General features: G+C 53.9%; 2 protein-coding genes and 1 long non-coding RNA gene across 8 annotated transcripts in view; 2 read left to right on the top strand and 1 right to left on the bottom strand.

The window, feature by feature from the left end:
• Window positions 1-4,975, top strand: part of DDX54 (DEAD-box helicase 54) — a 20,812-nt gene extending 15,837 nt beyond the window's left edge. For all 3 annotated transcript variants that reach the window (XM_025474035.3, XM_049101693.1, XM_049101692.1), the window contains 5 exons: window positions 1,074-1,216; window positions 1,306-1,419; window positions 2,063-2,167; window positions 2,410-2,522; window positions 4,352-4,975. In XM_025474035.3, coding sequence (XP_025329820.1) covers window positions 1,074-1,216; window positions 1,306-1,419; window positions 2,063-2,167; window positions 2,410-2,522; window positions 4,352-4,584 — 708 coding nt within the window. In that variant the 3' untranslated portion in view covers window positions 4,585-4,975. The remainder of the gene's footprint in view (window positions 1-1,073; window positions 1,217-1,305; window positions 1,420-2,062; window positions 2,168-2,409; window positions 2,523-4,351) is intronic.
• Window positions 730-12,142, bottom strand: CFAP73 (cilia and flagella associated protein 73). 4 transcript variants are annotated; one of them, XR_007406106.1, is made up of 9 exons: window positions 11,914-12,139; window positions 10,452-10,557; window positions 9,150-9,254; window positions 8,617-8,817; window positions 7,903-8,124; window positions 7,466-7,624; window positions 6,173-6,228; window positions 5,659-5,731; window positions 730-2,409 (listed from the first exon to the last, which is right to left on the bottom strand). XR_007406106.1 is itself a non-coding variant. In XM_025474039.3 (8 exons), the coding sequence occupies exons 1-8, from the start codon at window positions 11,967-11,969 to the stop codon at window positions 2,393-2,395; spliced, it is 939 nt and encodes a 312-aa protein (XP_025329824.1). In that variant the 5' UTR covers window positions 11,970-12,139; the 3' UTR covers window positions 730-2,392. The 4 variants fall into 4 exon arrangements, 3 of the variants coding, with proteins under 3 accessions (XP_025329824.1, XP_048957651.1, XP_048957652.1); XM_025474039.3 differs by lacking the exon at window positions 6,173-6,228; XM_049101695.1 differs by lacking the exon at window positions 730-2,409 and having other exon boundaries at window positions 5,641-5,731.
• LOC112676592 (uncharacterized) lies at window positions 8,772-20,790 on the top strand. Its single transcript, XR_003146602.3, has 3 exons — window positions 8,772-8,920; window positions 20,204-20,302; window positions 20,624-20,790. It is a non-coding gene; the product is annotated as an uncharacterized LOC112676592 (long non-coding RNA).

The following is a 20,790-nucleotide window of genomic DNA, read 5'->3' as shown; positions in this document are numbered from 1 at the left end:
TCAGGGCTTTGAGGAGTCCTTGGGGTGGATACCGTGACTCCACTTCTACCTGTGATGTGGAAATGAAGGACTCAGAGCCTCAGCCTCAATCTTAGCAGAGTGGGGTCATGGGACTGTTCCACAATCTCTCGCCCAGAACCCTGGTGCCAGATGCGTTTCACGATCCGGAATCTTTAGGGTGGCTGCACTGCGTATGACATGCCACCCCACTGAGGTCTGGGGTGACAAATCAGATGCATCGGAGCGTCCACGACAGGATGTGCTGTGCTGGCCCCACACTGAGGAGTCAGGCACAAACTAGGCAGCTTCCTATCGGCTCAGCTTGGCTGAGAAGCTAGGCTTCTGCCATCAAGTGAATCTCAGGGAAGCTCATTTCCATAACCTTGTGGATTAGGGCACTGTGGCCAGGTGACTATGGGACTGGTCCTGGGCCCACAGGGCAGATCCAGGGCAGCACCGGAGGGTCCCCAGTGGCAGCTGTATCACTATCATCCTCCCCATGACAGTCTCAGGCTGAGATCTGGGGCAGGCAGACAGAAGCCGAGCAGGGACACATGGCAACAGTGAGGGCATGACACAGGCAGCCTCAGACATGGGGCCTTCAGGCCAAAAGGCAGGCTGGGGTACAAGGGCACCCGGTCTGCCTGGTGGGCAGTGTCCTAAGCCTACTCATCTACCAGCATGTTCCTCTTATATTTGGTTTGGACAGAGGTCTCAGTACCCAAAAAGTACAGGTGAAAACTCCTGGACTAGTCCGTGTTGTATAGAGCAGGGCCAGGCCCAGAGAGGGGCAGGGCCTTGCCTTAGTCACACAGCCCGAGGAACCAGCCTGGGCTGCAGGATGGGTCTTGCCCCACTTGGCACCACAGCCTCCTCCTCCCTTACCCAGCATGCTCTGCTGGTGCTGAGGTCATCCCATAGTGTGGATGAGGAAGCAGAGTGTCCAAATGGCAATACCAAACTTTTAAAGTCCTGGGAGCCCCTGGTCCTTAACTCTAGCTGGACAGCAGTGTGGAGAGGCCGGGTGGCTTCCCTAGGGGCCGCAGGTGTGACACTGGGCCTCCGTTTGCCAGGAGGTCTTCACTGAGGTCATGGGCCGGAAGCGGCAACAGCCAGGACCTGAAGGGGGAGCCAAGAGGCGGAGGGAGGAGGCCCGGCATCGGGACCTGGAGTTCTATGTCCCCTACCGGCCCAAGGACTTTGACAGCGAGCGGGGGTGAGTGGCCAGCTGGTCCTGGGGTGGGGCAGGTAGGGCCTGATTGGCACCCCACTGAACCATGACATGTCCCCACCCTTCCTCTGCAGCCTGAGCATCAGTGGGGATGGGGGCGCATTTGAGCAGCAGGTGGCTGGCGCCGTCCTGGACCTGATGGGGGACGAAGCCCAGAACCTGACCAGGGGCCGGCAGCAGCTCAAGTGGTGAGTGAGCAAGCAAGCAAACATGCACCCCCATGCCCACATGTCTGCCACGTTGTCGGTCCCGCACGACAGACATGTGGTCCATCTGTCCCGACTCCCATTTATTTCCCTAGAATAGGAAATATCACCCCCCATTTGATTGTGCACAGCGTGGGTTGTGATGCCTCCTGTGCTGCCCCATGTGATCACACACAGCAAGGACAGTGACCCCACCATCCCCCTCACCACATCCTGTCCCCTTGGCTTGATCGTGCACAACAGGGATCTTAATCCATCTGTCATTCTTGCTAGCTTGTCTTTCTCGACAGAGCTCATGACGCATTTGTCCCATTTGGACTCTGGTTCCAGAGAAGTGATGGTATTCAACCCAGGGTCATAGACCCAGGAGGTGGCAGTGTAGGATTGGGAACCCCCCTTGGGCCCCTAATCTGGACCCAGGCCCCCCAATTTCCAATAACCCCCACACCACCTTTTGAGCCCTGGGCTTCCAGGAAGAGGTGACACGGGGCAGAGCACTTGCTGTATGCTAGACATGGGCAGGCTGCTTCCCTTGGGGGAGGTGGGGAGGAAAAGCGCTGAGGGGAAGAGGGCTGCTCCAGGCCATCTCCTTCCCTAGTAGCTCTCTCAACTCCCTCTCCTGCAGGGACCGGAAGAAGAAGCGGTTTGTGGGACAGTCAGGACAGGAAGACAAGAAAAAGATCAAGACAGAGAGTGGGCGCTACATCAGCAGCTCCTACAAACGGGACCTGTATCCCAAGGGGCAGGGCCAGGGGTGGGGCCAGGGGTGGGGCCCAGCAGCTTCTACCTCTGCATCTCCTAGAGTTGGGAGTGGGATCAGGGCCAGGGCACTGCGTACTCGGGATGTGGGGGGCAGCGCCCAGCAGCTTCTGCTGCCCCACTCTGTAGCGGTGGTACCTGGATCTGCTCCCTGCCCACTGGCATCTAGGGCATCATGGTCATGCACGCAGCCTCCTTAACGCAGCTTCCCAGCTACCAGAAGTGGAAACAGAAACAGAAAATTGATGATCGTGACTCAGAAGAGGAAGGAACATCCCACCAGCGAGGCCCAGAGCGAAGAGGTGGGAAGCGGGGCAGAGGCCAAGGTAGGATAGTCCTCAAAACAGGTTGGCCAATGGTGCATTGGATCATCCCAGGACCTGGTTCTCTTTGATTGGGCCTGAGCCCTTCAGGCTGCAGGGGGATTTGAAGGGGCTCTGTCAGCTGGAGCCCATACCTCGCAGCCACAGCTTGGGTCAGCAGCCCTGCGTGCCAAGCCCCTCTGAGCAGAAGGGCCATGGGATGGCAGGGCTCAGGACCTTTGCCATGGCCCCTGCCCTGCCCCTGCCTCTGGGGGCAAGCTTGTGGTCAGCAGGCTCCCCCTTCCTGTGGGGGGACAGGCTCTGTGCTGGACATGTCACCTGTGAGCTGGTGGCGAGAAGACAGAGCAGCTGTCTTACAGGCGAGGGGACCAGAATGGCTCCTGAGGGAGTCGGGGGGGCCTAGTCCTGCCGTCTTCCCGTCTCCCCACGATCCTGCAGGACTGCTCATGGCCTCTGGGGCCGTTCACTGTCCCAGCCCCTAGGCTGGTCCTCTGTGCCTCACTCCAGGCCTCCTGGGTGCTCCACACACTCCCCTCTCCCTTTGGTGTCTCCTCGCTGGCTAGGTCTCTTCCCTTCCTCCCTCTGTCTCCATCTCTCTTTTTCTCGGAAGCCTCCTCTCCATCATTTCCTAGGCTCTCTCTCTCCAGTTCCCTGTTCTCATTCCATCCCCGACTCTGCATCCCTGTTTCTGCTCCTCTTTCCTTTCTCCTCAGGCTGCGTTTGTCTCCTTTCCCACCATCTGTCTCCTCCATCGTCTCTTTTCCTCTCGCTACACGCATCTCCTACTCCCTGTCTCCCTTTCCCTGTCTCTCTGAGTCTCTCTTTTCCCTCTTGGTGCCTCTGTCTCTGTCTCCATCTCTGTGTCTCTGCAGACGTGCCCCTGCCTCCCCAGGCTTCTCACCCCTTGCTGCTTAGTTCTGGTTTTACCCCACCTGAAGCAGGCTGTTCCTCTGGGCCCTGCGGGGGGTGGGGAGGGGGGGGTTCAGGAAGGAACAGGTGTTCTTCCCTGCTTTGTCCTCTGTGGAGGTGACGGGTCCCTGTCTGGTACCCTGGCCCCTGTGAAGACATCTGGGGCCGCCTTTGTGATCTTGTGTGTGGGAGCCCAAGGAAGGGAAGAGCCAGGCAGGGAGAGGGAACGTGGTAGAGGAGGAGGACCCGGGGCTTGCTGGGGGAGCCAGGGATGCAAGGGTAAGTGCTTTCCCAGAGACCTGACGTCTGCTGCTGCTGCCACTTTGCTAAGTGACCTTGGCCAAATCCCTTCCCCTCTCTGGTCTTTTCTGACCTCTGTCCTGCCAAAAGTAGTTAAGCTAACAAGCCTAGAGCATGCAGTCCTTGGAGACAGGGATCGGAGTCTTTCTCGTCAGTGCTGGGTCCCCAGGGCCTGGCTTAGAGCGCATCCTCAGTAAATCCTCATTGGATGCCCTATAATCATGATGGGACACTTAGGAGGCCCTTACTCTGGGCTACCTCTTGTTCTGAGCAGGGTACACACCTCCTCATCTGCTCCTCGTTAGGACCTGTGAGAGAGGTGCTATTATCTCTAATTCTGAGTGGGGAACGGAGGCTCAGAGGAGTTAAGCGACTTGCCCAAGTTCCGAGAGGTCACAGCTGGGATCTGAACCCCAGCAGTTTAGCCTGAGGTTCCGTGCTGTTGACCAGTACAGCAGACTGTGGAAGCTTTATTGAGCACCTCTGGTGAGCCAGAGCCCAGAGCCATAGCAGTGAAGACAGAACCATAGTGGGGTGGGGGTGAGGGGTCTGGAGGCTTCTGGGCAGAGGAGGCCTCTGGGAGTGACTCGATGGCTGAACTCCCTGAATGCCCGTCCTGGCAGGTGCAGCCCAGCCCCGCAGCCCAGGCGCCCCTGCAGGCCGCGTGCGCTCAGAGCTCAAGACCAAGCAGCAGATTCTGAAACAGCGGCGCCGCGCGCAGAAGTTGCGCTTCCTGCAGCGTGGGGGCCTGAAGCAGCTCTCCGCCCGCAACCGGCGCCGCGCCCAGGAGCTGCAGCGGGGTGCCTTTGGCCGGGGTGCCCCCTCCAAGAAGGGCAAGATGAGGAAGAGGATGTGAGGGCCGTGACCCGGCCCTGTGACTCCTCGCATGCTCCAAGGGTCAGGGTGGACATCGCAGATGACCCCGTGTACCACCGTGTGCCTGGCCCTGTGCCAGGTGCTGGCGGCGCTCCCTGCGGGTGCTGCAGACCCTAAAGAAGAGCACTGTGTGGCCACGGAGGGCAGCAGCCGCCTCTGCCCAAGACAGAGACGGAGACGTTTAAACAGTCTTTAAGGGCTCCCAGGAGTTTGCTGGTGAGGTCGAGGCGGCCACACCTGAGTTGCTCCTGCTTCCACGCATGCTGGGTGGTTCCTGAGCTCAGAGGTGGTGGCCACATGGCTCTGAGCCCTGAGTGCCTAAGGCCCAGTGATGGATTTTTAATGTAATAAATCTTTATTACGCACCTCCAGTGGACAAGGAGTGCAGTCTACCCAAGAAGCTGGAAGGGGCAGACCCAGATATTAAAACAGGTGTGCCTGCTGAGCTGAGAGACCCAGTGGGGGCTGCGGGAGGGAGGCGAGAAGCAGGGTGTGGGGCAGAGGGCTCAGTGGCTCCCCTCTGGCTGTAAAGGGGTTAGTTAACATGGCTCCATCACACCCCCAGAAGTCAGAATTGGTCCCGGCCTCTGCCCTCCAAGCCCTGTGCCCCCAGCCCCAGTTTGGGGTCCTGGGACAGTCAAAGGTAGCCTCCAGCAGCTGGGTTTTCAGGCCACCAATCATCTGCAACAGTCCGCAGTAGAGGAGGCTTTGTGCAAGTGCCTGCTGTATGACCCTCTCGCCAGTCTGGCTATTTTACTTCCCAAACACTCAGAATGTACCAGAATTTGCATCAGGCTTCATTCCAGACACTTGACACACATCAGCTTGTTTAATGCCATGACTGCCCCCGGTCCTAGGCCATGTGGCAGATGAGGGATTGGTGCCCCCCCACCCCGAGTGCACACTTATTTAGCACTTGCTATATGCCCCTCTTGTACTCCGCATGGCAGTCTGAGCGAGCATGGCCCTCCCATCTCAGGTGGGCACCACTTGGCACACACCCTGCAAGAAATGTATACCTCCTTTTCAGGGGTCCCCCTGCCCCCCTGCTCACCTGGGTCAAGGGTGGACTGGGACCGACGAAAACTGGTCAGCATGGAGGACCGGTCCAGTATGAACAGTTTCACCTGTGGGTCCCCAACACAGCAGTCACATCCCAGCCCCTGGGTGTCCAGTTCCACCCCCCCACAAATACAAGGTAGGATGCTGCAGAGTGGAGGGGGGGTGGAGACCCCTAATAAAGCTATGATGATGGTTCCCTGGGACCAGCAAACCTCCCCTAGACTGAGGTCCTTTGGGCCTCAGTCCAAGCCTCCAAATGGTTTGTAAGCAGACACCCTCAGTTTCCTAGCTGGTTATCTATCACCTGCATTCTAATTAAATGAGTATTTTCACTTAACATTAATTCATTTTTTCCCCTTTTAATTGGATCAGTCATATTCCTTGGTGGCTGACCTGCTCTCATCTCCATGGGGTTAACATGCCCATATTTTGTTTTAATTATTTATTGATAGGAACTTAATGCCCCTGGGTCCACTGGCAAGAGCTAGAACTTGAGGCAAACTTACCCTTGGGCTCTCCCTTCACGTTTGTCACTGAAACATTTGAGAAGGAAACTATATTTCTAACAAAAATAGAAAAGAATTAAGCTATACTCGTCATAAGTAGAGAGGCAACTGGATAAACTGCTATGAACTGAAGCCCTGCTGCGCTCTTGCATTTCCCCCCACCGCCGTCACCTGCAGGGGGCATCAGGTGAGGCCCAAGCCCAGGGAGCACTGTGGGACTAAAGCAATCACCCGCACAGAGCCTTCCTCCTCGGGTTGGTTGAAAGGGCAGGCTTCTGCTCACTTGGTCACATTGAGCCTCTGTCCCTGGACTCGTCCTACGTACCGCAGGGTGCCGGGCCACCCTTGGGACAACAAGTGGTGTACGTGAACCTGTCCCACTCAGCAAATGGCACAAAGTAGGCTCCTGGGGCGGAAGTTCTTGGTGTTTGGTTGGGATCTGGGGTGATGGGCACAGGACAGGAGTTGCATGGGCAGGGATGCCTTTCTTTTGTTTCTTCCACTGAAAGGGGCCATGCTTTGGGTCCCCATTAGAGTCAACAAAGGTGGGACGCCTGGGTGGCTCAGGGGTTGAGCGTCTTCCTTTGGCTCAGGGTGTGATCCCAGTCCGGGGATCGAGTCCTACAGTGGGCTCCCCACAGGGAGCCTGCTTCTCCCTCTGCCTATGTCTCTGCCTCTCTGTGTCTCATGAATAAATAAGATCTTAAAAAAAAAAAAAAAAAGCAACAGAGGTGTCCAAAGTCAGAAACCCCTACCCTCCGTTGTAAGCCATGTCACATGTTCTGCAGCTTTGCAAACCTGAATGACTTGGCCCATAGTGACATTTGTACAGAAAGAAGGACAAGGACACAGCCCCACGCTCCCTCTCCCTCCCTAGGGAAGCTGAGGCCTGTCCATGCCTCAGGACAGGGGGGTCAGGTATTGATTAAAGGTGAGTCTCAACCCAGTTTCTCATTGATATCACTTGTTTGTGCTGTTTGACACTGGGACGAAAGACAGACTCTTGTCATGAACGTGCGGTGTCATCAGTACACACCCCAGCCCTTGGAGAGCCCTGAGGTCCAGAGAGGAGCATGACTTTTTGGGGCCACAGAGCAAATGCCCTTCGGAGCCAAGACCAACCCAGGCCTCCTAGGCAGGGTCCCCAGATGGCCATGGAGTCCACATCTGTGGTGTCGGAAGTGTGCATTCAGCTCCCAGAGGGCCATACTCAACCCAGAGTAGATGAGATTTCAGGCATTGTGAAGTTCCCAAAGGTCTGGGAGTGGGAGGGGACATAAAGAGGGGGCTCACCTGCTCCAGCTGCCCTTCGGTGTCCTCAATGTCCAGGGCAGGTGGCTGCCTCTTGTGCTGACACACTAGCTGGAAGAGGTTGAGCGCTGCCATTCTAGTGCGTCCCAGGAGAAGGGTCTTCGCTGCCGCTGTGTTCTGGATCTGAATCCACTTGGATTCCTAAAGAACACCACATCTCCTCCCAGATCAAGATTTGAACCTGCCCATCCACTTTGCTCCAGTTAGGTGTGCATGGGTGCCTCCGAAAGAGAAATGCAGGAACTGGCTGTCAGGTTCTGCTAGGACTGGCCTCCTGTGCCCTAAGGCCTTTTCTGATGGCCCCGTTAGGGCAGCTCCCATCTGGGGTAAGTATTGCTCCTTCTGCTCTTAGGAACCCCAGCATTCCTCTAGTGATGAGAGGCTGGGGTCCCTAGTGCCCACGTCCTCCCGGGCCGTACCCAGCACAGTGTGCGCTCCCTCGCAGCCTCCAGGCGCTCCAGCAGCTGCACTCGCTGCTGGCTCTGCCTAAGCACCTCGTCCTGCCAGGCGTCCCGCAGCTGCTGCAGCCGCCCGCGGGCCTCCTCCAGCTCCTCCAGCCGCTGGCGCTCTGTGAGTCTCAGTGCCACCTGCATATCAGCCAGGCCTTCAAAGCGAGCCACCAGCTCGGGAACCCTCTGGAACTGGGGTGGGGTCAAGATGTGGACCTCAGGTGGCCCGCAGGCCCCTGCCTTCTGCAGGCCACCTGGCCCTCCAGCGCCTCCTTGGTTAGCCCACGTGCAAAATGAGGGCATCACACAGTGCCTATCCCAGAACTGAGGGCCACTCCGCCCCTCCCCACTCCAGCATAAAGCCTAGCCAAGCTTCACTACCTGCAATTGTTCCATTTAACGGATATTTATGGAGTGCCTGTGTCCTTGAGTGGAAGTTACCATGGCGAGCCTCAGTTTCCCCATTTATAAAATGAAGTTGACGAGAGTGGGACTCATGTCACTGGGCATTGGGGAGAATTCAAGAGCAAATCTTGTCCCTGGCATACAGTCAGTGCTCAATAAGTGGTGGTTCCTGGCATACAGTCAGCGTTCCACTAGTGCACACCCAAAGCGGTCCCAGAGGCTACTGGACGCTGCTGCTGGGGTGGCGCCGAGGCCCCAAGCCTCCCGCAGGGCGCTCACCTCGGGCAGCAGCTCCAGCACTTGCCCCAGCAGGCGCGCGCAGGGCTCCAGGCGCTGTACCCGGTGCTGCAGCTCCGCGCGCTCCCGCCGCAGCTTCTCCAGCTGGGCCCGGAGCCGTAGCGCCTCGGCCTCCTGGCGGCTCGCCCGCCGCCGCTCCTCCGCCGCCCTCTGCAGTGCGCGGCTGCGCCGGGCCTCCGTGTCCTGGGGAGGCGGATGGAAAGGAGGCGAGCGCCCGCACGACTTGGGACTCGGGAGCCGGCGGGGCTCACCGCTTCCCCCGGCCCCGACACTTGCACGCCCAGCGGTAGGTAGCAAACAGATGGCCCGTGGGTAGCTTCCACCAGCCTGATTTTGTCCCTCACTTCTTCCCCAAGCTCTTTAAAAACGCACATGCATCATGCCTGTGTACCTCCTACTATTCCTTGTACTGGTAAACCTAGTTTTAAAATTTCGGTGCGAGTCTGGCCCCTACAGGGTTGTGACTTTGTGACCCAATGGCCTGCTTCTCCCTGCCCCCAGCAGTCTCCACCTACCTGCAAGAACTTGTCAAAGTGGACAAAAGATCCCTTTAGCTCCCGCTCCTTCTGTTTCACCTGTTCCCAGCGTTGTTTCAGCACTGCCATGGTGGTCTGGAACACCTGCGGAGAGGCGAGGAGGGGGTGTCTGTGTGTATTGGGGGGTTCAAGTTATCCAGCGCTTTCAGACTTTTTTTTTAAACTTAAAAAAAAAAAAAGATTTTAGGGCAGCCCCGGTGGCGCAGTGGTTTAGCACTGCCTGCAGCCCGGGGTGTGATCCTGGAGACCCAGGATGGAGTCCCACATCGGGCTCCCTGCATGGAGCCTGCTTCTCTCTCTGCCTGTGTCTCTGCCTCTCTTTTGCTCTCTCTGAATAAATAAATAAATAAATCTTAAAAAAAATATTTTATTTATTTATTAAAATTTATTTTATTATTTATTTATTTTATTTATTTATTTTATTTACACACACACACACACACACACACAGAGGCAGAAAAGCAGGCCCCATGCAGGGAGCCCAATGTGGGACTCGATTCCAGGACCATGGGACCACTCCCTGAGCCAAAGGCAGACACTCAACTGCTGAGCTACCCAGGCATCCCAAGACTTCTTAACTTCTGTCATCTGTTGTCCCTGATCCTGTCCTTCACGGCAGCCCAAATCCACCTATTGGCTCCCACCTCACGTGATGAAGCCTGAATGCCCTCCCAGAGCCCCTGCATGGGGACATGCCTCTCCTTCCTTCTAGCCTCACTTACCCCCTTCCCCTGACTGTCTTCCAGACCCTCATCCACCTGTGCTCTGTCCTTGCCTTCCAGGATAATGCACTGTTCCCCCTGCCTGCTTATCCCTCCTCACCCTACCCGCCTTTGCTGAATAAGCTCACTTGCTCGTCCCTGGTCCCCAGACATTATATCCTCCAGGAATGCCTCCTTGACTACCCTCTTGTGGAGACAGGGGCTTCCTTTGGGCTCCCACAGTCTTCTCAGTGCTTCCCCGCCTGAAGCAGTCATCACCCAGAACTTGTCTGTCTCCTTCTCTAGACTGTGAGCCCTATGAGGGCGAGGACTGCAATGAGACTTCTAGATCCCAGGGTAGTGTCGTGCACGTAGTAGGTGTTCAGTGCACATTTATTTGCACCAACTGATCTCATTTGATCCTCATTTGATCGTTGATGAGTAAACCAAGGCTCAGAGTGGTAAAATAACCTGTCAGACCCTGTAGCTCATAAGTTGGTTCCATCACTTCCCAACTAGCTCACCATTTTGGGGGGGGAGGGGGTTCCAAAAAGTCTCAGGGACTGCAGAGAAGACTCACCTCCTTCTGGGCCTGCAGGCTCCGGTCCACATCCACCAGCTCCCGCCTCTTCTCCAGGAGATGCAGCACTGGTGGGAGGTGCTCCACATTTTGCCCTGGGATCTTCCTGGAGAGGCTCAAGGAGGAGGTGGGGATGAAGGAGGCAAGAGTCAGGGCCCCAAATTCCCCTCTAGTGCCTGAAATGCCCCCGTGAGCCATAAACTAGCTGCTGAATTGTTCATCAATTCAACAAATTGTACTGAGCACCTATTCCATGTATAGGCACCTTCCAGGCACTGGGGAGTGGGGTGCAGGTGTGAACAAGGCAGAAAAAAATCCCCACCTTCCAGAAGCCGGTGTTCTGCTGAGGGGGTCCACAGAAAACAAAGCTAACAAATGATAAATAATGCTTGGACCTGATAGGTGCTCAGAGAAAAATTAGGCAAAAGGAAATCTTTCAACAAGGAGGTGAAAAAGTTTCTCCGGGGAGACCTTGAGGTCATCTGGGCAGAAGAACTGAGGGGCAAGAGGGAGTGAGCACGTGGATACCTACAGGGAACAGCCAATGCCAAGGCCCCAAGGGAAAAGCTTGGTTTGTAGAAGGTGCTTGAGGCTGCTGTGGGGGTCGAGGACTAACAGGAGAGGCAGGGCATTGGCAGGAAATAGTGACGGGGGTCTGGGATGACACAGAGACAGAGTAGTTCTGGTCGGTAGTTGGAGGGGAGAGGTGAGGAGGGTCAGTCATGCTGTAGTTTGAGAGCAGAGTTGGTGCAGTGATGGGGGGTGAGAAGGGAGAGAAAAGTGAACTCAGAGCTGGAAGGAGAGTGCTGGTGGGAGGCTGAATGGGACACGGAAGATCAGGTCCTTGCTGCGACCAGAGCTGTGCGTGGCTGGAAGACTGTTAGACCTCCCCTCCACCTCCCTGGGAGGGCTCCAGGAGGAGGCTGGGATCTGGAGACTTGCTGGGGTGTGGCAGTGGGGCGGGGGAGCTGCACACAGCCCTCCACAGTGGCTGTGTAGACAGCAGAAGGGATGCTTGAACATTCTGTTCAGCAGGGTTTTCCCAGCACCGGTCCAGACTCTGACACAGAGCTCGAGACTCAGTCACTGCTGAGCACAAAGCAGGCACCCGACAAGCTTCCTCCACGCTTCCTTGAAAATGCAGAGTTTGCAGGAGTTCACAGAATTCCTTCCCACCTCAGTTCAAAAGATTTAACCTCAGCTGGAAGTCAGCCAGGGGTGGGGATCAGGAACAGATGAGAGGCCCTGGCCGTTAACCCAGCTCTGCTCTAACTAGCGCTGTCCTAACCGGCCAGAGATCATTTTCCTCTAAGACTCAGTTTCTTCCTCTGTGAAGTGGGGACAGTAATATGCCACCAGGAACTGCCCAAGGAAGCCAGGTGCCACAGGCAAGGGGAAGGCATGGGTGATCCCACCGGCTTCTGCCCTCCTTCCACCCCTCCCTGCATTCTGAAGCACTCACAAAGATATTTTCTCTTGCAAGGCCAGTCGGAAATATTCCTCCCAGGGCACGGCCATCCTCCCCGGCAATTGCCCCGGGCTTTCTTGGGCTTTTTTTCCACAAGGCCGGAGTCTTGCACTAGCTCAGGAGGCCCTGGGGGTTTCTGATGGAGGGCAGCGAGGCAGCGTGCTCTGTACTCTAAGAAGGCAGCCACCTAGCAGGCCTTGGTTGCCGGGGCAACCAACCACACAACATTCCGTTGCCTGCCTGAGGCCAGGGGCATCCATCCTGGGGGAGCACAGAGGGGGCCCCTGGGAGCAGAACAGGCTCTGCTGATTCCAGAGCCAGCTTTAACTCCCAATCTAAACTGGGGTGCGGTGAGGAGGAGGTGTGTCCCTCAGCAAAAATTTCCCCTCTTGGTACCCCATGTCTTCCTGGTCAAGCCTCTTCCTGGCTGGTGGGATGGGACCGCCTCTTATCGTAGCTGTACGCCAATTGTCCGTTCAAAAGAATAATTATTGGGCATCCACTGTTGGCCAGGTCCTGGGCAGGATCATTCACCCCCTGGCAAGGTGCTGAGGGCTTACTATGTTCCAGCCCTTTGAAGGTCAGCTTCCTTTGCTGGGGGATGGGGCTACCCTGGCCAAGTCTCATGGAACCCCCAGCCTGGTTACAGAGATCACCGCCCAGCGGAGTCCAGCTTGGAAGGGCCCCATGATCTAGATTTGGAGGATGTAGTAGGGGAGGAGCTGATATACTCTGAGCAATTACTGTTGCTCAAACACTGTGCTAGACACTCTCTATATAATACCAATTTAATTCTTAAGACAGCAAGCACTCCAGGGGGTGGTATTAGGGAAAAGTGCCCAGAGTAATACTGCAAATACCATAGGAAAAGTCACGAAATAATACACGCTAGCATGTCATCATCTTTACTTTCTATCGCTTTACTTTTATGTTTTAAATTATTTATTTTTTCATGTAAAGAAATGTATTTTCTTATTGGAGAATAATGCTATTAGAAAAAAGCTATATTTATAATGCCTACATTGCTTAAAACAACTCCTAAGCATATTTTTAGGAAGGAGCTAAAATAATGTACATTTTTCTCTTTGAGCATGTTGCATTAAATCGTACATATATCCTTCTGCATAAATCAATGTAAAGTTATAAGATACATGACCTAATTTTTTCTTGGTTTAAAAATATTGAGGTATAATTTACATCATGTAAAATTTTATTTCCCATGTATGGGCTTTATGAGTTTTGGCAAATGCATAAAGTTGTGTAACCACCACTGCTGTCAAGATACAAAGTGTTCCACCAACCCCAAAAGTCCATGCTCCTTCATAATCAACGCTGTCCCCACCCCAGCCCCTGGCAACCACTGACCTGTTCTCTAGCCCAGTAATCATGCCTTTTCCAGAATATCAGAAATGGAATGAGTCTGGCTTCTATAACCCAGAAGTATTCATCTGAGATCCATTCATGTTGATGTGTGTACCCATATTTCATTCTTTTTCATTGCTGAGTAGTATTTGATTATATATCACGGTTTGTTTATTCAGCCTCCAGCTGGGTCACTTCTAGTTCTGGGCAATTACAAAGAGAGCCCGTGTTCATGTACAGTTTTTTTTGTGTGAACATAAGCTTTCATTCTGCTCTGTATAAATACGTGGGAGTAGGATTGCTGAGTCATATGGTAAGTCTATGTCTAACTGTACAAAAAACTGCAAACTTTTTCCAAGTGGCTGTATCATTTTTATATTCACACCAGCAATACATGAACAGTCTCGTTGCTCCATATCCAATACTACCAGTTGGTATTGTTTTTTTTTTTTTCTTTTTAGTCATTCTAATAGATGTGTAGCTCTTGGAAGACTTTTTTTTTTAATTTTTATTTATTTATGATAGTCTCACAGAGAGAGAGAGAGGCAGAGACACAGGCAGAGGGAGAAGCAGGCTCCATGCAATGGGAGCCTGATGTGAGATTTGATCCCAGGTCTCCAGGATCACACCCTGGGCCAAAGGCAGGCGCCAAACCGCTGCGCCACCCAGGGATCCCTCCTGGAAGACTTTTTATTTAGAGATCATTGTAGATTCAAATGCAGGTGAAGAAGTAACACAGGAAGATCCCATTTCTCTCTACCCAGTGTTCCCCAATGGTTCCATCCTCTATACTACAGTACAATATCACAACCAAGAAATTGGTGTCGATACAATCCACCAAGCTTGTTCAGATCTCATGGTTTTACATGCACTCAATCGTGTGTGTGTGTGGGTGTGTGTATTTCATTACAGACAAAGTTATCACACGTGGACTTCTGTTACAGCCACAATCAGGCTACATACAGAACATTTCTCAAAAGGATCCTTCATGCTACCCTTTGATAGCCAGGACCATCTCCCTCCCTCCTGCCTCCTGAACCCCTGGCAACTGAGTACCTGTTCTCCATCTGTACAGTTTTGTCACCTCAAGGATGTTATATAAGTGGAATTGTACAGTATGTAACCTTAGAGACTGGCTTTTTCACTCAGCTTAATTCTCTTGAGATCCATCCTACTTGCTACATGCATCAGTGTTTATTCTTTTTGATTGCTGAGTAGCATGCCATGGGATGGATGTGCCACAGTTGGTTAAGCATTCAGGTAGAAGAACATTTGGGTTATTTGCAGTTTGGGGCTGTCATGAAAAAAGCCACTATGAAGATTCAGGTCCTGTTTTTCGTGTGAGCATGTTTTCATCCCTCCAGGATAAATGCCCACCAGCACAATTGTTAAGGAAACTGCTATAGTCTTTTCCAGAGTGGCTATACCATTTTAAGTTCCCACTGACAATGTATGAATGATCTAGCTTTTCTGAATCCTTGCGATCATCACCATTTTTGCTTTAGCCATTCCACTAGGTGTGTGGTGATGTCTCATTGTGGTCTTACTTGGCATCCTCTACCCAGCTGTAATGATGATGAACATCATTTTGTGTGCTTATTTGCCATCTGTATATCCTCTTCAGCAAGATATCTGTTGCCCTATGTTCTTTTTTAAAAAATATTTTATTTATTTATTCATGAGAGAAAGAGAGAGAGAGAGGCAGAGACACAGGCAGAGGGAGAAGCAGGCTCCTTGCAGGGAGCCTGACGCAGGACTTGACCCCGGGCCCCCACAGACCCCGGGCCGAAGGTGGCACTAAACCGCTGAGCCACCCGGGCTGCCCCTGTTACTTATGTTCTAATGAATTGTTCTTAGCTGTTGAATTTTGAGAACTTCTTTATATATTCTAGATACAGGTCTCCATGTTCCAGATAGTCCTCTGTTGGCTATTTTCTCCCAGGCTGTAGCTAATCTTTTCATTCTCTTCACATAATCTTTTGCCAAGCAAGGTTTTAAATTTTGATGATCTTATTTGCCACTTTTTCCTTTATGCATTGAGTCACGTCTAAGGTGGGATTTGAACTCGGACCACCTGGGTGTGGAGCCCATCCTCTTAACCACAATACTGCAGATACAGATGGGCTTTTCTTAGATCTTTCCCTCTTCAGGCTCATTCCTTCCCTCTCCAGAAGGTGTCATCATCTTGAAGATAGTATGCATCTTTTCCCTTTTGAATTTCTATTCTTTTAGAGGCTTTTTTTTTTTGCGGGGCAATTGTTTATTGAGCACCTACTCTGTGCCAGGCACCGTGTGAGGATATAGCAGTGGAGAAGCCAGAACCTGCCCTTGTGGGGCATACAGGCTGCTGGGGAGGCTAGGGGGAGAATTCTAGGGTGCAAGAAGCAGAAGGGAAGCCTCTTTGAGGAAGTAACATGTGAACCCAGACCTGAAGGATGAGGAGGGGTGAGAAGAAGAAATGAAAAGTATTCCAAGTAGAGAGAACAGCATTGCAAAGGCCCTGAGGCAGGAGGATGTGCCCCCCCCCCCCCATCCATCCTAGAAAAGAACAAAGGTCTGTAGGTTGGTGTGCAGAATTCAAGGATGATGGGATAGGTCATGACTGGATAGGGCCAAGGAGGGGCCAGACCTGTGACCAGGAACAGATGAGGGAACTGAGGTCTAGGGGAGTTAAATGAGTCTCTGGGGACATGAGGCAGAGAAGTGATGGGCCTTAGTTTTGTTTTTAAGAGATCCTTGCCTTGAACTGCTCATGGCTTCGAAGAGAGGAAAATGTGCCTGCCCAAACAGCCTGTCTTCAGAAGGCTGAAGCTATGGGTCCACTCCCCAGGGCCTCTTGGAGCTCCCCTGCTATGCTGCTGAGGCAGAGGTCCCAAGTCCCCCCACCATCCCGTATCTGTCCCCACATCCTGGGAGATAGGGGAGGTGGGGCTGCTGAGTGACAGCAGGACACAGCTTCTCAGCTGGCCTTGCCCTTGGCCACGACAACGCACAGCTCTGGAAATATCCACCCTCCCCACCCCCAAGTCTCATGCTTGGGTGGTTTCCCCTTCCTACTTCTCCATTCCAAGGCAGGGCGGCGGTGGGAGGGGTACCCTGGCGATAGGGCTGAAGAAGGAGGAAGCAGGGCTTCAGACTGACAGACGGACACCTTGTTTCAGGCTGTGGGAGGAGGGCACCTCCTGCTTCCTCGGCAGCCAGCCCGCGGGAGGGTTTGCGGCCGTCCTGCCCACTCCGCCTGTCCCCCATGGCTCCCTGCCCAGAATCGTGCCCAGCGATCACAAACGGGGCTTTGTGTGCCTGAGACAAAGAACACGCTCCTCACCCCCAACCTGGGCCAGGACTGGCCTGCCTTGCCCCCACCTCGGCCGCAGAAGGGATGGTGCCACTTTCCAGGGAGGGGAACGGAGGCCCAGAGGCAGACGGGCCTGTGGAGCCAGAAGAGGGGCTCCACCTGCTTGGGGGGTGGAGGTGTAGCAGAGAGGTGCTAAGCTGGCAGTGACTACGCTGCCACCCCAGGTACTGTGGGGACAGAGGAAGTAACAAATAATACGACCATTATCACACGAGAGGCCAGCTTCCAGCCCTGGAGGGGAACAGAGTTCTGTTTAACCCCGCGAGTGTGTTTTGAGTCTCATTCTTATGTGCCAAGCGGTGTGGGAGGTGCGGCATGAATCAGACATTGTCCCTGACATTTAAGAGATACGACGAGCGTGTAAAATACCACAAAACAAGAGAACAGGAGACCAAGGTCACAGAATGGTGCCAACAGGCAGGGGTGGGGGGGTGGGGGGCGGTGATCGTGGCTGCCTCCCCAGGCGTCTTCCAGGGCTCCCCGGAGGCTGTGGGCCATCAACAAAGCCCGGGAGGTGGTGCTTGCAGAAAGGCAGCTCGAAGTATTTTCTGATGATGAAAGAAGCACACGTCATTATGCGTAGGGAAGCCTGCAGCCCCTGCCCCACTCTGATGCCTGCTTTATCGGCTGCGCATCACTCCCTGCTTCCTACCAAGAGTGTATTCTTCAGCTGCCTGCTACTTTTGCCAGTTCCCCACGCCACCGAGAGCCCTGGGAGAGCCAGGCTGGGCTGTCTCATACCTCCCTGTATCCCCACGCCTGGGACACAGTAGGCACTCAACACAGATCTGTTGAATAGAAGGAATATTCATGCAAAGAACATCCATATAATACTTTGTGGCAACAGGATCATGCTGTGTAAATGGTTGTGCTTTCCTCATTACCTGTGTTTCTTTTTTAGCATTTTTACCATTTTTCCGTCATTCAAAGTCTTTGAATATATCCTTTTTAACAGCTACATAGTATTCCATGACATTTGTCTATGCTTTGTTAGCCCCACCACTCCTAATCTTTCTTCAGTTGTATGGTTAGGACAGCAACAAGGAACCAGGTACAAAAAGGGGTGGAGGAAGGGCTTTCCTGATGGCAGGCAGGATAGGGCAAGGGCACTGTGGGCACGGCAGGCGGGGGGATGCAAGTAAAATCTTAAGAGTATTGAGCTCAGGAGTGGTGTCTAGAAGGCTATGTGGTCGGGGCATCTGGTGCCCAGTGGTGTGCTGTTAAACTGACCCTCCAACTCCCCCTTGCCCGCATGGTAGCATTTGCCAGTTTCCATGGGGGTAAATTCTCCTGCCATGAACGGTTTCAGGTTCCCACAGTGGCATTGCTGAACATCGAGTTGCAAAGCCATGGGCACAGCTGGCCCTCTGGAACAGGCAGTAGTGCCCATCCCTGGTTCTTGCTCTGAGACGAGGTGCTCCCTCTACTCTGTGTCTGGAGCTCTCCCTGCGTCCCAGGCCCAGCCTCTCAGGTGAAGTGGCAGGGGACTCAGCAAACTCTGGGCAGTAGGGCCCATCAGGGTACAAGAGCCTGACCTGGGGATCTCCCAATCAGATTTCTCAGCTGAGATGCAAGGCTCCAGATTCCTTCTGCTCAGCAGCCTGGAGCCACGCTGGCTACTGAGGCGTGGTTGCTCCATCCATCCCTGGAATTTGGGGTGAGGCCGGGTGTTCCACCTAGAGGAGGTCAGTGTCAGGCACAGCAGTGGGTTCAGGATGTCCTACTATGGCCGTGACACTGAACCTGGCTAGGTGCCCGGCTGTGCTAAACATCTGACTTCTTTTCATCCCATCCTCACACCCACACGATGAGGTGGGTGCTATTATTATCTCCAATACACAGATACGGAAACCAAGGCACCCAGAGGGTGCCCAAGAATACCCAGCTCATAAGTGTAGGTGCCATGATTCCATCCCGGGTTGGCTTGGCTGGATGCTAAAACCTCTGCTCTTAATTCCTGAGCTCAGCATCTCCTGCCACTTCAGGTTTTATGCAGCACTTGCTGTGCGCATCCCAGAGGTGCTAGACTACGTAGAGAGTTGGCAAGAAGATGACTATAGGTTTGTCTTTAAGGGCTTAGGGGAAGGGGGGGGGAGGCTAACTATTCCTTGAGCACCTACTTTGTGCCAGGAATGCTGCTGGGTGCCTTACACTGCCTCTTGATCAACTCTCACAACAAGCCCTGGGAAAGGTGAAACCCTTCCCACGTGACAGCCCAGGCTTGGGTGCTCATAAGCCCACCCTCCCCTCTCTGAGCTGGGTAGCCTCCAGCAGGTCACACTCCTTCTCTCGCCCCCCTTCCCCCTTTGGTCCCTTGACAGGAGCTGCCCTGCGAGACCTCAAACCCTCTGCCAGTTTCAAGTCAAAGCTTCTCAGAACAACAGGAAGTGGCCAAGCCATTCGGAAAGTTTGAGGACTGTGGCCACAGCCCCAGGCGCGTTTCAGGGTCTAATGCCAGTTATTGGACAGGTGACAGAGCTAGCCCCCTGGAAGCCTGGCTGGCACATTCCATAGCCCTCATAACCTCCCTGGGGGCCTGGGGAGGGGGGTCTGGGAATGTGACTTCCTGCTCAGCTCTGCAAGACTGGCTGAGTTGGCTGGTGGCAGTTTGGCTGGCATCCCAGGTGGCCCCAGGACCAAGGCCCTCAGGTTCCATCAGGGGTCCCTGGGGGCTGGACAGCCTATCTGAGATCTCTGCAGGATCTCAGAAGAAAAGAGGTTAGCCAAAAGCTCTCATCTGGGTTGGGGTGGAAAATGGACAGAGTGCTTGTCTTCAATAGCAAGCACTATCATTTTCCCCTGGGAAGGATCTGGAGTGACTAGTAAGGCACCTGAAGGGGACTACTGGTATTTAACACTCCCTTGGGGTTACTGGGGTTCTGGATCTGACCCTGGATCATCTCTTGTACCCTGATGAAGGATGCTGCAATACTTCTAAGCCTTGGGATCCCTGGGTGGCGCAGCGGTTTGGCGCCTGCCTTTGGCCCAGGGCACGATCCCGGAGACCCGGGATCGAATCCCACATCGGGCTCCCGGTGCATGGAGCCTGCTTCTCCCTCCGCCTGTATCTCTGCCTCTCTCTCTCTCTCTGATGACTATCATAAATAAATAAAAATTAAAAAAAAATACTTCTAAGCCTTGGGGCCAGACCTACTAGACCCATATCCCAGATGGGGTAACTGAGGCCCAGTCTTTGGAAGTTGGAGGACTCAGCAGACAGTGGCCAGCTGGGGAAAGAACTCCAGGGATTGAATCCCTTACCAGCTTGGCAGGATTGCTGGGTGGGAAGTCAAGGAGGGAGCTTGGGAGGCAGACCACTGGCTACTCCAGTGGCTGGGCCACGGGCCCTCCTGGTCCCACCTGTCTGGGCGTGGGCTGCTGTAGTCATTCTGCTGGGGCCTTCTCATTGGTGCCCAGCCCTGGGCTGACCCAGGTGAGTAAGGCTTGGTGCCAGCTCTTCCAAGAACTCTTAGGCAGGTAAACAACAAACTCATGGGGGAGAAATAGAGTAAGTACCTCCCCTGGGACAGGCTCTTCCTGTCACATTGTTTCAACTGTGTTTTTCAGACTACAAGTTTTGAAACTTGCTGAGCTGAGGAGCAGCAAAAAAAAGAAGAAAAACTCTGTCTGGGTTGGAAGGGCATCTTGGAAGTCTTCCTAGAAGAGGTGACATTTGAGTTATGCCTGGAAGGGCAAAAGTAATGATAAAGATAGCAAATGCTTTCCATAAGCTTCTTATGTGCCTGTGACTGTGCTGAGCACTGTATCTGCTCCTCTCATACCTGCTTTAACACATGGAATTCTCTCAAAACCCTGTGAGCAAAATAGTTATTCCTATTGAACAGATGAGGAAAGCAAGCAGGGCACAGAGAGGAGGTTCAGTGACTTGCTCAAGGCCAGGATTCAAATCCAGGACAGCCAGCCGATCCCTGCCTGCCACCTTCCCCGGGCCATCTAATCCCTCTGAACCCGTTTCTTTGCCCGTAGGATGGGGGCGATGGTGCAACAGGCCTTAGCGCGGAGAATACAGGTGGGGACTGAGCCGCTCAGAACGGTGCCCGGCGCGGTAAGGGTTGGGCCAGTCGCAGAGGACTTGGGTCTCCGCGGTCCTGGCGGTCCTCGGGGCCCCCGCCCCTCCCCCTCCGGCCGCGGCC

Source organism: Canis lupus, chromosome 26 (assembly GCF_003254725.2).
Source record: "Canis lupus dingo isolate Sandy chromosome 26, ASM325472v2, whole genome shotgun sequence".
In the NCBI taxonomy this organism is placed as follows: Eukaryota; Metazoa; Chordata; class Mammalia; order Carnivora; family Canidae; genus Canis; species Canis lupus.
The sequence above is the reverse complement of the archived record's forward strand: the minus strand, read 5'-3'. Positions and strand labels throughout refer to the sequence as shown.

What these genes read in the sequence shown, in the direction of transcription:
- CFAP73 (XM_049101694.1), bottom strand. Translation starts at nt 11,969, where the DNA reads ATGGCCGTGCCCTGGGAGGAATATTTCCGACTGGCCTTGCAAGAGAAA. An exon ending in GCCTGCAGGCCCAGAAGGAG is followed by an intron (nt 9,255 to 10,451) that starts GTGAGTCTTCTC and finishes GCCTCTCCGCAG; the next exon opens with GTGTTCCAGACCACCATGGC. An exon ending in ACTTTGACAAGTTCTTGCAG is followed by an intron (nt 8,818 to 9,149) that starts GTAGGTGGAGAC and finishes CCGCCTCCCCAG; the next exon opens with GACACGGAGGCCCGGCGCAG.